Source organism: Salvelinus namaycush, chromosome 37, assembly GCF_016432855.1.
Source record: "Salvelinus namaycush isolate Seneca chromosome 37, SaNama_1.0, whole genome shotgun sequence".
NCBI classification, from domain to species: domain Eukaryota; kingdom Metazoa; phylum Chordata; class Actinopteri; order Salmoniformes; family Salmonidae; genus Salvelinus; species Salvelinus namaycush.
Window position 1 is genome coordinate 10,227,566 of NC_052343.1, and position 18,370 is coordinate 10,245,935.

At 42.3% G+C, this 18,370-nt stretch overlaps 1 protein-coding gene across 1 annotated transcript in view; it reads right to left on the bottom strand.

The window, feature by feature from the left end:
• The window catches only part of LOC120031399 (protein Aster-A-like), a 30,582-nt gene extending 21,643 nt beyond the window's left edge, over window positions 1–8,939 (bottom strand). The window contains exon 1 of the mRNA XM_038977132.1: window positions 8,350–8,939. Within this exon, the coding sequence (XP_038833060.1) occupies window positions 8,350–8,468 (119 nt within the window). The 5' untranslated portion in view covers window positions 8,469–8,939. The remainder of the gene's footprint in view (window positions 1–8,349) is intronic.
• Between the last annotated feature and the right edge of the window lie 9,431 nt (window positions 8,940–18,370).

Sequence of the window (18,370 nt, forward strand, 5' to 3'; positions counted from 1 at the left end):
GTATCCTATCATAAGAAGGTTCATGTCCTTTCTAGTATTCTAATTCTATGGGGTGTGACCCTTCAAAATGTCACTGGTGTGACCAAAACGGACAGTATCGTGCTCGTGTCAATCTGTCAGTGAGTGTACAAACTAAATCACACATCATGCAATGTAGAGATGCAAACGACTGTCAAATGGAACTACCACAATATTGCATATATATTTTGTTTAGAGCTGTTTTTAGAAAATGACTTTCATCCAAGCACAGCCTACTGTAAATGACAGTCAGGCGCAAAATCAACGCTCCCACCATTCATAGCGCCTGTCAGACAACAGAATGTAAACAACGACATGTTTAGAATGTAACTCCGTGAAATCGCACTGTCTAGGGAAGTATGAGTTATACAAGCACAATAACAGATGCTGTCAGAAATTAGCCAAATTAGGTCGCTGATTTCAGACTGCTAAAGACGCACAAGTACAGCAGACACGGGTGCCCGAAATGGCCATTCGAATCAAACGACGTTCATTTCCTTTCTACCAGCTCATCTTTCAATAGGCAATCACTGACCCTCCCAGTTTCCCAGCCACATGGATACGAGTGTAGCCTATACCTTTATGAAATGCATTTAAATACGAGGACAAACAGGCGAAATATTTCCATTTGGAGGGCAGACGTAAATAACGCATTACGTAAATAATAATTTTGCCACTTACTCCAACATGTCATGAGGTGTTTTAAATTTAGACGTGATGTCCACACGCTGCTTCATAGTATCTGTATCACCAGGGCACCGGTCCTGTGTGCACTGCGCCGAGCCAGCCGACGCTACACTGTCCATCCCGATGTCTGTTTTGTCGGATATAAAAACGCACAGGGGTCCCCGAATAGAAACGAGCACTTCATGTGCGACCTGTTTCACTTCCCCATCACCAACATCCTTCCCTCGCATCCAGGCAGGTAGCGCGACCTCAACCAGTCTCCTATTCCGTTTCTGGGCAAACTAGCGTTGACAAGCTGCGCCCATAAATAATCCGTACTGAACACACAGGCAGCAGAGAGAGGGGGGAGGTGGAGGCACAAGAGAGGCCATGCACGGATGTACAGTAGCAGTGCACTCTTAGGAAGAAAAAAAATAACTAGGTGCCATAAAAGAACCCTTTTAGGTATAACCCTTTTGGTTCCATGTAGAACCCTTCCCACAGAGGATTCTACACTGAACCCAAAACCTGGACAGCCAAAGAACCCTTTTGGAACCCTTTTTTTTTTTTTTAAGAGTGTAGCGTTGAACTGGGAGATTCAAATAAAATAGGTTTTTAGAGGACTTGCGTTATTTTAAAATCAATAAGCAATAAGGACAGTACTGGGAAAGGTTATGGAAGAGTAAATGCAAACATGAATTAGGGCCAGTTGTAGATTATATATAGGCCTAACATGGTGTAATAAAATATCACAGCCGTTTGCTAACATGGTTTATCACGATGACTGTAATTATCCAGTACTAAACAGTGCTGCCCACAGTGTCCACCTGACCGAAGCCCACCCAGTCGTTCAACCCACAATCGCTCTGTCCATCTCTGGATTAGAGACCCACTGTGTATGATACATCATAATCCATGCTGTGCAGATCCCCCCCCCCTCTCTTGCTCGCTCCCTCCCTCTCTCTGTAATCTGCTTTTCTGAGGTACAGGAGTGCCTACTGTAATCTCTTCCATTCATAGGGCAGGCGGGGATGATGAAGGTAGCAAGAGAAAGAACAAGAACATGCTTAGAGAGAAAAATAAAGAGTGGAGGGGGAAGAATCTGGACCCCGGCACATTCAACAGGAAGTCACTTATTACCAAAGAGCAGTGGTTGCACAACGTCAGTGGGGAGAGATCAATGTTCTTTGGGCTAATTAGTTGAGTGGTGTTTCAGGCCTGTGCTCAGCACATTTTCAGGTGAGGCCCCGTTCCAAACTCTCTAGCAAAAAAAATGTCTGAGGCAGCTTTCTGCTGAGTGGGAGACCTGAACCAAAACTCAATTAGTCAACGTTCATCCAAACATAAATATGATGAACTGGGGGCGACACCAAACACCTCAAATATAGGCTACAGAGAGACACAATGGACAATTGATCTGCAGTTGTTTTTGTGTGTCGGTGGATTATCAAATGGGATTATGTGGCCAGCAGAGAGGTGAATTGGAGGGGAGGGGGGGCAACGCCAATTACTCAATTAGATATCCGTCTGCCAAGCAGGTCAGGCCTAAACAGACAGGGAGGACATGTATCAGCTAGTAGTTTTCCCTTCACCTCAGTTAACTTAACCCCAGCCTGCAAGTAATGTTTGACGACCTGTTCACAAAAAACAGCCCAAGAACATATGCCTAACCTACTTTTTAAAATGTGATGCTTTTAGTTGTTCAGCATCAAGTGTGCATTCAACAGTGGTGGAGCTGGAGAAAATATGAACCCCTCCACCAACCACCATATTACTGTCATCCATCCTCTGTTACCTAACAGATTATGGAGAAATGTTACACGTCATGTTTGTCTTACATTAACACTTTGTTAAACCGCCAAAGGAAGTGCAATCTTTAAGATGTTTACTGATTTCATGACTGTGGTGTTGAGACCTGATAGCCAACAGTTCTGTGTTCGGCTATTTACTAGGCCATTTACTAGCCTTATATTGGAAGAGGTTGCCACGCCGTCGCTCAGACTATCGCTACAATTCTGCTACTGCTTAGACAGTTGTGCAGTCAGTGTTGCACAAGTGACTGAGGTTTGATCACCACGGAAAAGTGCTTTTAAACCACTGAGGAATCCAACTTGATCTCTGATAGATAAAACACACAACAAAGCTGTCCGCAACCAACAAAGTGTTGGAGTCAGCCAAAAGGAGCCTATAGACTATGTAGCCTATCTGAGGTTTAAGGTAGAGGTAATATCACCTTAGTAGACTAAGGCTAATATTTATCCTAACTACCAAGTCTCTACAATAGAATGACTGGGAGATGTGGCTACACAGCATCTTGTAGGAACATGCCTCGCATAACATATCTCGCATTTCTCCACGTCAGACTGTTTCGCACACGAGTTGTTGGCCTCTGATTCGAATCAACTGCCGCCCCCACTAAACACCCCAGAATACTCAACTGTATTAAAACTCATTATTTGCATTGGAATCCTTCCATGTTCTTCCAATGCAAATCGTTATTCAGATCCCCATGGAAATCAGCCGTCTGTTGAGACCACCACAGCTGACACGCAGAAGTCATTAGCCTAACCATAACTAAAACGCCTTCATTGGCCTTAATCATCCGTTCCCGTCAGGGTGTGGCTGTCAAATGGTCAATGATTCTCATCTACACTGTGGGTTAATTTCATGCAACAGGACAAAAACAATGGTAACCAAAGACATGAAATTAACTGGCTAGTGTTTTAATGATATAAGAATACTGTGCCTCATTGTATTAATGCGTCCAGGCTAAATGGGAATGAGTCCAAATAGTCTCAGGCCTAATAATTTCACGTGTCCTCTCAAACATCAGAGACGGCCGGCTAGTGTTACAAAACACCGGAATGAAACAGAAAATGCCTGGATTTCACAACTTGATCAATGAAGTGTTGATGACAAGATGACTTTATCATTCACAGCCATGCCCTTTTCTGTTTTATATATGAATACCACCAGCACTCCCATTTCTCACTGTATTACCTGCCTGATGCTCTGACTGCATCTAGAAAAGGATTCACTCAGAACCTAATGTATTGTCAAACAGTGGTATATCATTTGACAATGGCAACATTCATATAACAGGAGTAGGCGATGTGCATAGATCAGTATGAGGTGTGTACTGTAGATAAACAAAGCCCTTGCTTTTAGATGATGCATGTAGCCTAAACAAACAACACTCAGGTGTTTTTGCAGTATGAACGACACCCGTTCACTAACAATAGCGGTGCACTGTTTTCATTTAGGCCTGTACACTTGCATTTTATTTTTTCCTATAGTGCACTGTAACATTTCGGGTTTCAGTCTTATGAACTCCCAACTGTAAATCCTTAATTTTGTAAACTAGAATCCTTAGTTGCTACATCAATTTTTTAAACTTAATTTCTGAATGAATGATTCAATGATAAATGATAAATGAAATCATTGATTAAGCATGGAATTAATTACATATAGCCATTGATTCTTGACGATAACTTATGAGCTTAGTTCAACTGGCGTACCACATTTTTTTTACTGTAAACAATGTAAAAGCAAAAACTATTATTTTGACAGCATTGATGGTCAGTCCTTATATCCATAGCTCGGTCTATGAATTTGAAAGTGGTTACATTTATCCAGGCCCATCCCTTAGCTTTTTACCAAAACAGAGGCGGGGTGGCCGCTTTGTTATTGTTTCAACTAATTAATATAGATTTAACCACCGTACATAGAAAATACAGGCAGTATCATTAAGGAGCTGTAAAATAATGTCAGAGGTCTATCTAAGTAATATGTTTCATTAAACAAAACAAAAACTGGGTCAATAAAACTGGTTGGTAAATGAACAGGACAAGGGCACAGCTGTTCATATGGAGCGGAGAGAGGAACACCCTCTGCCTGCCTGGATGGCCCTTTAACGGGCCCACCGAGGACACTGCGGGCTATGCAGTACCCCCTCCTATTGGACGGAGGTGACATCATCAGACGAAGCGTGGGCTCCTATTGGCCGGCGGTGATGTCATGCATTCTAAGCAGGATGAGCGGTGCACACAAACCCACCTCCCTGCTCCTTGTGACTGACCAAGCGGAGGTCTCTTTCTCTCTCTCTCTCTCAGCTACAACAGATAGGGAAAACGAGAGGTCTAACATTTCATTTAGCCTACTCTCTTTTCAGCCTCATGCCTTTGTCTTCATATGCTTATTTCTCTCCCTCAATTTTACAATTTATCTAGAATAGAATTTAAAATGCAGGCTTACTTCAATTATGGCGAGGTAGCACCTTTAATATTGTGACATGGGCTAATGGTTTTGTTCTCTGAAATAGTATAAGAGCATGATGAACATGTTCCTCTGCCTGCCTTACCAAATCAAACTGTGATATAACCCAGACTGGAGTTCACCAGGACTTTAACAGCATAATCTGCCCTCTGCGGTTTTAGTGCTTAACCAATAAGCCCTGTCTGCTGTGCCCTTTCCGAATAGTTGGCTTGTGGTGTGCCATTACAGAAAACTCCACTCCAGTCGCTGTCAAACAACAGTGACATCTTTTATCTGTGACAACATAGTCTCCTCATCTTATCTAATGTAATATCAGTGAAGTATGTAGCCTGTGAATGATCATTTAGCCTAATGCTTAGACATAAAATGCACTAAGTGCCTTAAGTTACAGTTTCCTGATTCAGTACATGACAAGGCCATGAACCAAAGTCCTGCAGCTAGCAGATAACTGAGCCCATCCCTAGATGGGAGGGCCTTGAGGGGGTTCTGAAGTGAGTCTGCAGGGAACCTGAGGCCTCTGGCTGCCTGCCTGTCCTAGAGAGGCGAGAGATAGAGAGCAGAGCACTGACCTGCAGCTGTCCCAGTCAGACTCCCTGCTGAGCAGACTCCTGAGGGACCAGCGTGAACGCCAGCCGAGAGACGAGCTACGTGACCAGGAGGTACGAGACGACGGGGGTAGCAAGAGGTCCGGGGAAGGGCCCAGGACCGCGTCCTCCACGTGGGGGGGCAAGAGGGGTGAAGGGAGAAGTGAGGGGCTTCTTTGAGCAGCGCTCCCCCTCACCCTCCCCTCCTCCTCAGTGTCGTCCCAACAGGGTTTGGGTGACTCCTCTTGTTCTCCATCTCTCCTCTTCTTGATCCGGGCTCTGCTCCGGTGGGGGCGGGAGCACCGGTGGCGGCGGGGAGGCCGGGGGCTGGGAGAGCGAGACCAGGCATCGGTGTCTGAGGACGGGGGGAGGATGTTCAGCGTGGGGATGGGGACGAGCTGTGTCATGGAGCCGCCGCTTTCTGGTCCGGTGGTGGCCAGCACAGACATGGTCATCATTCTCAGAGCTTCTTCAGACCAATTGTTTTACTTCAAAGCACCCAGATGAATGATGCTGACACCAAGTTAGGATGTTGAGGAAGTCGGTCAGATCCTATCACAGCTTTTTGGTACGAATCAATTGTGGACTGGTCCTTGACAGCTAGGCTAACATTTGTGAATGTACCTCATGTTTCCAGTGACATCCAGATGGTGCAGTATGAAAGATCCCATTATGGAAGGCAGGTTTTATTCTCCATGGTAATGTAGGGCATGACAGTACTACACTAGGTTACAGCCGTTTAGCTTCACCCGCTAATTTTTGTCAATAATGTTGCAGCCAGGGTGGGGCCCTCATTGAATTTAATACAATGCAGTCTTCTTCTCTAATCTTTTCCAACTCTCCACCTCATGCTCTGTGCGCAGGGCTTTTTTGCATCTTTTTGTCAGTCGTCTGTAGTTGTTCCTCACTTCCTCCTCTTCTTCTGCAACTCTCCCTCTGTCCGTTGTCCCCGTCTCTCCTTCGATGCGCTTGCTCTCCCTTTTACCTTGAGCCAAGTTCACAGGGCGTGCAGTTTCACAATTGGTCTCATCATAGCTACAGTTGAACTTGCAGTGGGAGAGATAACGATGCAGTGGGAGAGATAACGATCTATGTCCGGCTGTAGCAGGGGGCTGAGGAGAAGAGAGACTGTAGTATTGGCTAACAGTCTAATTCTCCCTTAATAGACAGAAAAAAACTAACATGGTAGAAAATCAGTTTTCTGGACAAAAGATGATCCCAGTTACTTTGATACATGTTGATGTCTATTTCTATTGCTTTTGTGATCTGACCTCAAATGGTATCAGGAAGTACTGCATGACACAGACGGCTTGTGAATTATTGATCATCAGAGAGACAGATCGATGGAAGTTATGTATTCCGTGTCCAATATCAGTGGTGTCTGATTGCTTTTGATGAATTGTTTGGTTGGAAATTACTGTTAGACAGATTTTGCAGGTTTGCTCCCTTCTGGTATTAAGTCAGTAAAAGTGATTATAGCGCGCACTTGGGAGTCAAATGGAGAGTTTAAGCTATTCAAGCACTTTTTAAAAACAAAAAACATATACAATACGTACAACAATCCTTTATCCCATCTCAAAGATCAGCTCAAACACCCCAACAACACGTCAACATCTCCCCTCCTTCAAATCTCAAGGTCCAGCTCAACCACATTAACATCCCCTCTTTTCATTCTTAAAGCTGCAATATGTAACTTTTTGGGCGACCAGACAAAAATCACATAGAACAGATCTACCGTTTCTTAGACATCCTATGTGTGCTATTTCTGTGCTTCCTGTTTTATTTTTGGTTTCGTACACCAGCTTCAATACAGCTGAAAATACAAAAAGTTTGATTATGGGAAAAATATTTCACAGCGGTTTAGATGATACAATGATTCTATACACTATAAATCGCTTGTTTTGTCACAAACTGAAATGAGGCAACCTGGAAATGGTGGAGCGATTTTAATCGACAAAGCCAAATCAACTATCTCAGCCAGTCAGTCATGGCCAGCACTGATGATGCCGAACATACATTATATTGTCAGACATACAGACATGATAATGTGTGTGTGTGTGTATATATATTGTCTAGCTGCTTTTGACCAATTCAATGCAGGCACCTGTTAAATTCAAGGCCCAAGCCCTACAGTGTATTTGCTCAACTGTTTGCGCAAGATAAATCTTGGCATGCTCTTGTTTGCTCAGAGTAATCAATGGTAATACTCGTGTGACCCTCTCCATCTTTACTTCACACACAGCCATATCTTGTAAACTAGCAATAAAACACACCAGAGATTCAGGTGGGCATTAAACAATCAACAGCAAGGACACCAAATCCAAATCATGCTTCCGTAGGTGCAATACTAACCTGGCTCCAGTCTTAAAAGGCATGATGACACAAATGCATGGGTAAAATAGGATCATGGCATTGATGACAACAATTCTGTTTAGACAGGGCCAAAAAGTTACTGGGTAACAGTTGGGTTTCTAATATTCACAACTTCAAACGGGTTTCAATACAGTAACGGTATCCAGTCGGTATTCAATACAGTCTGTCTAGTTAGCTAACTAGTATTTGGTCGGTACAATAAAAATACATTAGTATTGTAACTAGTTAGCTCAAATTAGCCTAGCTAACTGGCTTGCCAAGCTTTCAATATCTTCAGAGCCTCTGAGGAAGTTGCCAACAACGTGCTTCTACATCTGATTTGCTTGCTGTTTGAGGGTTTAGGCATCTGCTGATGCAAAAAGGGCTTTGTAAATACATTTGATTGATTGCACAACACAAACTTTAAACGGTTAACCGTTGCATTCAGTCCTACCTCCCATTTGATGAATTTCCCCCATTTCGATTATCTTGCTCGGCTTCGAAGACAAGCCGAGCGACAGTGCGAGGAGCGATATTAAAATCCACTTTTTCACAGGATCCCATTAGCAGCATCCTTTTGAGAAGTAAAACCCTCCACTCCTGCTGCCAACACAGCAGGCAGCTCGCCGACAGAGACCTGACTGACAAGATAGCTAGTTAGCTAACCAAACTTCCTGGCTAAATATACACGTAGTTAGCTACTGGTGGAACATAGAAGCAGTCAGTGTATTGTTTATTCTGACATTTGCCTCGTTGAAGCGAGGTAACGGTTGGCTAGCTAACAACAACAACACCCTTAACTAGTTATACTAACGCCGTCGCAAGCCAGCTAGCTAAGCACCGGGTAACGCGGTTCGTTGTCTGCTGGCTGATGGTCTGACGTTAACTGGCTTGCTAACGCTACCTACATTGCTTTCTGGTATGTCTTGTGCTTTTATCTAGTTGGCTTAAACATCGATAATGAGTCTTATATGGGAAACTTTAATGTTTCCCATTTTTGTGTCTAGCACTTAAGTTGTTGGCTAAATAACTTCTGCAAGACAGAAATCGATCGAACCGAAAAGCGGAATCTCAACAGAGCCAAACAAAAACTTTGAAGAGGGGGGCATCAACAGTCATATATATTAGTGTATTTCCTGACTACTTCTAAAATGTAACATTATGTTCCGAAGCAACAAAAATATCAAACTGTGGGTTGATGTTTCTCTAAATGCTTTAAAATATTGCTAAATAATAATACATTGTTACATAATACTTTTTAATTATAACCCAAACCTCAAAACGTGTGGTACAGTCTGGTTATAAGAACGCTGGAGGACAAATAACGGGTTCTCATGATGATGGGAAGCACTTTAAGCGAATCAGACGAAGCTATATCCTAGTAGGGCGGGCTTAAAACGGTGAAACTTTATTCAGCCAAAGGTTACTGAATCAACGCCATCTCAACGATCAACACTAGAATACAAATAGCATTGGAAGCGCCCACAACAATCTGTAATGCCTCTCAATTAATGACTTAATACCATGGGAGCTGTTTAAACCAAGTCCAATAATGCATATAGAAATGTATAGAAGGGCAGGAATAGACTTGTTGCGCCCTCTTGTGATTCAAATATGTGCAGTCACAATAATGTTATGCAAAATGATGGACTTAAAACCACGCTTGAAACTTCACACAGGAAAAGTACAACTAAATACACAAATATTTAAATTACTATGAAACAACCTTGGTATTATGGATTAATATAGGTTTATTAGTCCGGATCTCACCTTTATGAGGTAGGTCACACTGGCCCACCATTGCTGCAACGCTTGCGTGTGTATGCTGCTATCGGCTAGTCTCTCTGAGCTGTAACTGATTAATTTCGGGCGGAGCTGAGAGATACTTTATCCATATAGTCGAATACTTCGCGGCTGCAGGCGCCTGGGCGAAGGACAGGTCACCTTGTTCTGGAAGAAGACTGAAAGCAAGAAGGGGATATTGACAAGGAACAAGAGCATTTGGTTTCACCACTTGGACATTATATCAGAGAGACAACAGACACAATACAGTTACCTATTTTTACACTAATAATAATAATAACAATAATAATTAATAATAATAATTTTAGTAGCCTGAAAAAGATGTATGATATAAGGGTATAATATTTAGGTTACTATGAAAGTGCAATGGTCAACAGATCAATGTTCGTGTATGGCATCTAGACAGGGGCAGAGACATGGACAATGTTCATGCATGTGACAATATTTATTTACATAAGTAAATTCAATATGCTCTCTCTGCTCATCCTCGTTTCTGTGTAGGCCTATATTGTATAAGTGCATGTGTAACTAGGCTATAACGTGACAAATACGTAATGCTGTCTTAGCCGTTACCTCAAAAACTTGTGATAAAGTTTTTGAAGAAGTAGACTGCTTTGTCTACAGTTTGTCTACATCATGATTGATACTTCAGGGACAGGTGGGCTACAGGGCTATATGTAAAATGCATAGAAAGATCAAATCAATAGTCTAATCAATAAATTACGTTGGTATGTTCGTTTGTTACATTTAATATGATAAATTAACCAAATGAAACAAATCTATCACACTATTATGGTCCATACCTGAATAATGTTGCTGGTAAAAGCTGCTCCTCTCACAGGTGTTTATTAGTTTCACTCAATCTTCAGTTTATCAGACTATTTCACAAGACAATTTTCCCGGAGAATAGCCAATACTGGTCGCAATTACTTAGCATTTTCAGAATTCACTCTTTGGTTTACATCTTTGCACTTCATGGTAATTACATTCCGTTAGAAACACTTGGACAGCTCCAGTTCCATGGTGCCAACGACTCAACGAGAATCTGAGATTATGCCTGCGCCAACCACTTCACGTCACAGAGAGATGTGTTGCTGAACGCTTCCCTTCGCAGATTGGGGAACTAGAAACCCGATCTGGGCTAAAAATAAAAAACACCAGCATGTGTGGTTTGGAATAAAGAGAGGGGAGGTGTGTGTGTCCTATACAGGAGTGGTGAAAGCAACATAACAAATGGATGTCTCCCCCTCCCCCCTCCCCCTCTACATCAACAGGCATCAGTTTCATACACAACTGTAACTGTGTTTATCATGAGTCAATATTTGTTTTAAAGCTTTAAAGTTGACAACCCTCAAGGCCTAAGTATACTTGTGTGTGTGTGTGTGTGTGTGTGTGTGGCTACATCACATGAGAATGTCCTAGACATCCAGAACATACAAATAAGACCTAGACATTCCCTGACAGAGATTAATTGCATCTCTTGTTATTGCGCATATCAAATTACTGTACATCAGTAGAGCACATTTCATTAACCAGCTGAGATTTCCTCACATAACAAATACATTTGAAAACATGTGAGGTATACATGTGTACATACAGACAAGGTAAAGAGGTGATGAACGGCATGTTATTAGATCCTTGTAGGCTATCTGCTCCTTGGGTCTTTTTGTCATTATGTTGTCCTTCAGTCATCTGTTTTGTTGACCTTGCCTTCTATTGCAATAGCCTTGTGTTTCCAAGTAATTTGGCATTGAATGAGCTTCAGAATCCTGATAAAAGATATCTGAGGACATCTGATACATCTTGTTGATGCTGAGTCAACCCTTCCTGTGCATCAGACTGACAGTTGAAAAAAAAGTTAGCTTTGCCAAGGGAGTTATTAGAAATAGAATAGAATACAATAGAATATAATAACTTCATTTTCCATCCCACTTCTGTCACTAATAGGAAAGGCCAACAATGACAAATACATTCATGGATTGTTTGATATTCTGGAACATTATAGAGTTGTGCATCATGTGTGTCCTATAGGCAAACTATACACAGGCACACATTTGAATACACATACGCATGTCTGTATCTTGCCTCATTTGCTTAACAAATTTGATATTATATCACATTTCCTGGTCAGTGATATTAAACTGAATATTTATTTATTTTATTCTCTACATTTAGAGTGTGGACAACATGTTTATCAAAATAATATTCCTTCATAACCAAACTGTTAATTGGACAATGTGCATTACAACTGCAATTTTATTATTGCCTATAGGGTCCATCTATTCTCAGAGATTAAAACCATAATTGACAGACCATTCAATCAAAACGTTAGGCCACTGAAAGAATCCAAACAAATAACAATGTAATTGATGGATAAAATAAGAATAGTTTGCTCGTTAAATACCTCATAAGGATCAAACCCTTTTTTTCAATTTTCGCCTAAAATAACATACCCAAATCTAACTGCCTGTAGCTCGGGACCTGAAGCAAGGATATGCAAATTCTTGATACGATTTGAAAGGGAACAATTTGAAGTTTGTGGGAATGTGAAATTAATTTAGGAGAATATAAAACATTCGATCCGGTAAAAGATAATACCAAGAAAAAAACATGTATTTTTGTACCATCATCTTTGAAATTAATTTAAGCTTCCTGCCCATATCAGATATGTCTATGTCCTGGGGAATGTTTTTGTTACTTACCTTACATCGTGTTAATCACATTAGCCTACCTTAGCATTAAAACAAAGCTTAAATGGTGCGTGCAAAAAAACAGCACCATATGGTAATCAGTTGGGTATGATTTGCATTAAAAGGTTTGGATGGCTTGGCTATCATGCAATAGTACAGTCGTGGCCAAAAGTTTTGAGAATGACACAAATATACATTTTCACAGAGTCTGCTGCCTCAGTTTGTATGATGTTAATTTGCATATACTCCAGAATGTTATGAAGAGTGATCAGATGAATTGCAATTAATTGCAAAGTCCCTCTTTGCCATGCAAATTAACTGAATCCCCCAAAAACCATTTCCACTGCATTTCAGCCCTGCCACAAAAGGACCAGCTGACATCATGTCAGTGATTCTCTCGTTAACACAGGTGTGAGTGTTGACGAGGACAAGGCTGGAGATCACTCTGTTATGTTGATTGAGTTCGAATAACAGACTGGAAGCTTCAAAAGGAGGGTGGTGCTTCGAATCATTGTTCTTCCTCTGTCAGCCATGGTTACCTGCATGGAAACACGTGCCGTCATCATTGCTTTGCATAAAAAGGGCTTCAAAGGGAAGGCTATTGCTGCCAGTAAGATTGCACCTAAATCAACCATTTATTGGATCATCAAGAACTTCAAAGAGAGCGGTTCAATTGTTGTGAAGAAGGCTTCAGGGCGCCCAAGAAAGTCCAGCAAACACCAGGACCGTCTCCTAAAGTTGATTCAGCTGCGGGATCGGGGCACCACCAGTACAGAGCTTGCTCAGGAATGGCAGCAGGCAGGTGAGTGCATCTGCACACACAGTGAGGCGAAGACTTTTGGAGGATGGCCTGGTGTCAAGAAAGGCAGCAAAGAAGCCATTTCTCTCCAGGAAAAACATCAGGGACAGACTGATATTCTGAAAAAGGTACAGGGATTGGACTGCTGAGGACTGGGGTGAAGTCATTTCTCTGATGAATCCCCTTTCCGATTGTTTGGGGCATCCGGAAAAAAGCTTGTCCGGATAAGACAAGGTGAGCTCTACCATCAGACCTGTGTCATGCCAACAGTAAAGCATCCTGAGACCATTCATGTGTGGGGTTGCTTCTCAGCCAAGGGAGTGGGCTCACTCACAATTTTGCACAAGAACACAGCCATGAATTAAGAATGGTACCAACACATCCTCTGAGAGCAACTTCTCCCAACCATCCAGGAACAGTTTGGTGATGAACAATGCCTTTTCCAGCACATTGCCATAAGGCAAAAGTGATAACTAAGTGGCTCGGGGAACAAAACATCAATATTTTGGGTCCATGGCCAGGAAACTCCCCAGACCTTAATCTCATTGAGAACTTGTGGTCAATCCTCAAGAGGCGGGTGGACAAACAAAACCCCACAAATTCTGACAAACTCCAAGCATTGATTATGCAAGAATGGGCTGCCATCAGTCAGGATGTTGCCCAGAAGTTAATTGACAGTTAATTGGACCATTTCAGTTTGTCCGTGATGTGTACGCCGAGGAACTTAAAACTTTCCACCTTCTCCACTACTGTCCCGTCGATGTGGATAGGGGGCCGCTCACTCTGCTGTTTCCTGAAGTCCACGATCATCCTGAAGTCCACGATCATACCTCCCATTGGATAATGAATATATCACAGTGGAAAAGGAGATGGAGCTTACTGTGGTGGCCGAAGGTAATGGGGATCCCTCCCAGTGAACAATGTTTCTACTATCTCTTGCTTTTTAAATCAATCTCTCTTTAATGGTCTTTGTTGTGTATGTGACAAAGTCCTGAAGTTCTTCCTTCTAGTTTTTCAGTCAATCTGACCACGCTGCATATCTAGACTCTTTTCCCTCTTAGTAAAAAAACTATGTCTCTTATGTAACACACATTTATGTGACAATAGGATGAATCCCAAAATACTGTTAAATATCCACATTTCCTTTTCTTACTTCCTCATCCCTACCTATTTAAAAAATGAGGCCATTAACCAGCTACTTAAAATAATTCCGATTCACCTTGAACTTTACATGTGCTCTATAGAAATGAAATGAATGTATACAGTAAAGTACACATGATCTCTGCATAGCACTCCCTCTCCTCTCCTAGCCAATCGGGAGCTGTTGTCGGTGGTGTCAGAGATCATGATGTACGTGCTGATCGTGGTGCTGCAGCTGTGGATGTTTGTGGTGCTGATCCACAGCTACAACGAGATCTGAGCTGAACACGAGGCGCAGGACGCCCGCAAAGCCTTGAGGGCCCAAGAACTGGCCCTAATAAACGAGTGAGAGCCAGTCTTAACTATCTGCTAATGTATACTTCATACTGTGCAAATGTACACACCACAGAGATTGTATCATTTGTGAAGTAAAGGATGTCAATGGTACATATTCTCCATTCTACTCTATACCAGACACTGTAACTTCACTTTCTATGTCATTTTTTCTCTCGTCATCCCTCCATCTCTTTTACTTCCTGACCATTAACTCAGTCTATCTTTTGACATTTACAGACCTTTAGACTCAAAGGACAATTGTGATGGAGTGCTTCTGGAGTGACTTGTTACGGTGAGTTTGTTTTGAAATCCTCTCACATGATTGAAAGTGTGATTTTATAGGCTTGATTGTACCGTAGATTTAACTGTAGACCGCTGACTGTAGAGAATAAGTTGAATTACTTTCCCTATTCTAAATTAGAACACATTTTACTGCAATCAAAAACTTTTTTGCATTGCTATTCTTAAAGCAGATGTTCGATCTTGATGTATTTTGTTTGTGTGTATCTAACAGGTAAACATCAAAGGTGGAGAACTCTGTCACAAGCAATTGTTACCACTACACTACTAGGCTATTACATCATAGAAACATAATTTGAATGTCTTAGCATAGTGTGTAACACATGCAGTTTACAATGTACTTGATTTACTGTACGAGGTAGTTGCAGCTGGCGTGAGTGGTGATTAGATTGACAGGTGGTGCCGAATAGCCTTAGTGTGTCAACTCAAGAGAGAATGTCATCACGTGATGGATCAACAGTTCTGACAAAGCTCTGATTGCAGATGGTTCCACCTAAGCTACATAGAACGCTTTGGCAGGAACAACCGTGCATCTACATAGATAGATCTCATCTGCAACCATGTTGTTTCAGTTTTTTTTCATCGCTTTGGTGCTATTTTCACAACTCTTAATCCAAAACTCCAAGCTGCTCACACTTGTAATGCAGCAAGTCTTTCATTCAAAACCTGTCATTATGCATTCATTTGGATTATAAACATATCTCGCCACACAACCATTGACTCTTTATTGTGAAATGTAATGAGAATTGGTTTAAATCACCAAAACACAACGATATCTTTTCAAATTAGTCGTTGTAATTACTAGTTAATCCAATAGCAAACCACGCAAGATACGTGTTTCAAATCGCAAGATACGTGTTTCAAATCGCCCTTAGAAGTGCTGATTGCATCATAGATAAACTGTCTGTAATCAAATGTAAGAAATTAAATTAAAATAAAACAACGTTTAGCATGCATTCATTTGCATCAAGCCTGTCTTGAGCATTTGGCCATAAATTCTCATCGACAAGTGAATGTCATTGTTCATGCATTGCGGTAAAAATCTTTTGGTAAGGCAAATCCATGCTTGATATTGGTCTGCATTGATGGTGTCACATGCCTCATCCATGGCCAGAACGCTCATGGGGTAAGTAATCGTAACCTTCTACCTCCATGCTGAAAATAATTCCTCAATAGGGTTGAGGAAAAGAGAGTATGGGAGCAGGTATAGGGTCACAAATCAAATTGTATTGGTCACATACACATGGTTAACAGATGATAATGCGAGTGTAGCGAAATGCTTGTGCTTCTAGTTCCGACAGTGCAGTAATATCTAACAAGTAATCTAACAATTCCACAACAACTACCTAATACACACAAATATAAGTAAAGGGATGGAATAAGAATATGTACATATAAATATATGGATGAGCGATGACCGAGCAGCATGGGCAAGATGTAATAGATGTGTAGAATATCGTAAACTCAGCAAAAAAAGAAATGTCCTCTCACTGTCAACTGCGTTTATTTTCAGCAAACTTAACATGTGTAAATATTTGTATGAACATAACAAGATTCAACAACTGAGATAAGTTCCACAGACATGTGACTAACATAAATTGAATAATGTGTCCCTGAACAAAGGGGGGTCAAAATGAAAAGTAACAGTCAGTATCTGATGTGGCCACCAGCTGCATTAAGTACTGCAGTGCATCTCCTCCTCATGGACTGCACCAGATTTGCCAGTTCTTGCTGTGAGATGTTACCCCACTCTTCCACCAAGGCACCTGCAAGTTCCCGGACATTTCTGGGGGGAATGGCCCTAGCCCTCACCCTCTGATCCAACAGGTCCCAGACGTGCTCAATGGGATTGAGATCCGGGCTCTTCGCTGGCCATGGCAGAACACTGACATTCCTGTCTTGTAGGAAATCACACACAGAACAAGCAGTATGGCTGGTGGCATTGTCATGCTGGAGGGTCATGTCAGGATGAACCTGCAGGAAGGGTACCACATGAGGGAGGAGGATATCTTCCCTGTAACGCACAGTGTTGAGATTGCCTGCAATGACAACAAGCTCAGTAAGATGATGCTGTGACACACCACTACAGACCATGACGGACCCTCTACCTCCAAATTGATCCCGCTCCAGAGTACAGGCCTCGGTGTAACGCTCATTCCTTCGACGATAAACGCGAATCTGATCATCACCCCTGGTGAGACAAAACCGTGACTCGTCAGTGAAGAACACTTTTTGCTAGTCCTGTCTGCAACGTGGGTTTGTGCCCATAGGTGATGTTGTTGCCGGTGATCTCTGGTGAGGACTTGCCTTACAACAGGCCTACAAGCCCTCAGTCCAGACTCTCTCAGCCTATTGCGGACAGTCTGAGCACTGATGGAGGGATTGTGCGTTCCTGGTGTAACTCGGGCAGTTGTTGTTGCCATCCTGTACCTCTCCCGCAGGTGTGATGTGCGGATGTACCGATCCTGTGCAGGTGTTGTTACACGTGGTCTGCCACTGCGAGGATGATCAGCTGTCCGTCATGTCTCCCTGTAGCGCTGTCTTAGGCATCTCACAGGACGGACATTGCAATTTATTGCCCTGGCCACATCTGCAGTCCTCATGCCTCCTTGCACCAAGCTTCACACAGATGAGCAGGGACCGTTGGCATCTTTCTTTTGGTGTTTTTCAGAGTCAGTAGAAAGGCCTCTTTAGTGTCCTAAGTTTTCATAACTGTGACCTTAATTGCCTACCGTCTGTAAGCTGTTAGTATCTTAACGACCGTTCCACAGGTGCGTGTTCATTATTTGTTTATAATTCATTGAACAAGCATGTGAAACAGTGCTTAAACCCTTTACAATGAAGATCTGTGAAGTTATTTGGATTTTTATGAATTATCTTTGAAAGACAGTGTCCTGAAAAAGGGACGTTTCTTTTTTTGCTGAGTTTCTATACATATGAGATGAGTAATGCAAGATATGTAAACATTATTAAAGTGGCATTCGTTAAAGTGACTAGTGATCCGTTTATTAAAGTGGCCAATGATTCTGAGTCTGTATGTAGGCAGCAGCCTCTCTGTGTCAGTGATGGCTGTTTAACAGTCTGATGGCCTTGAGATAGAAGCTGTTTTTCAGTCTCGGTCCCAGCTTTGATGTACCTGTACTGACCTCGCCTTCTGGACGGTAGCGGGGTGAACAGGCAGTGGCTCGGGTGGTTGTTGTCCCTGATGATCTTTTTGGCTTTCCTGTGACATCGGGTGCTGTAGGTGTCCTGGAGGGCAGGTAGTTTGCCCCCAGTCATGCGTTGTGCAGACCGCACCACCCTCTGGAGAGCCTTGCAGTTGATGACGGTGCAGTTGCCGTACAAGGCGGTGATACAGCCCGACCGGATGCTCTCAATTGTGCATTTGTAAAAGTTTGGATTTTAGG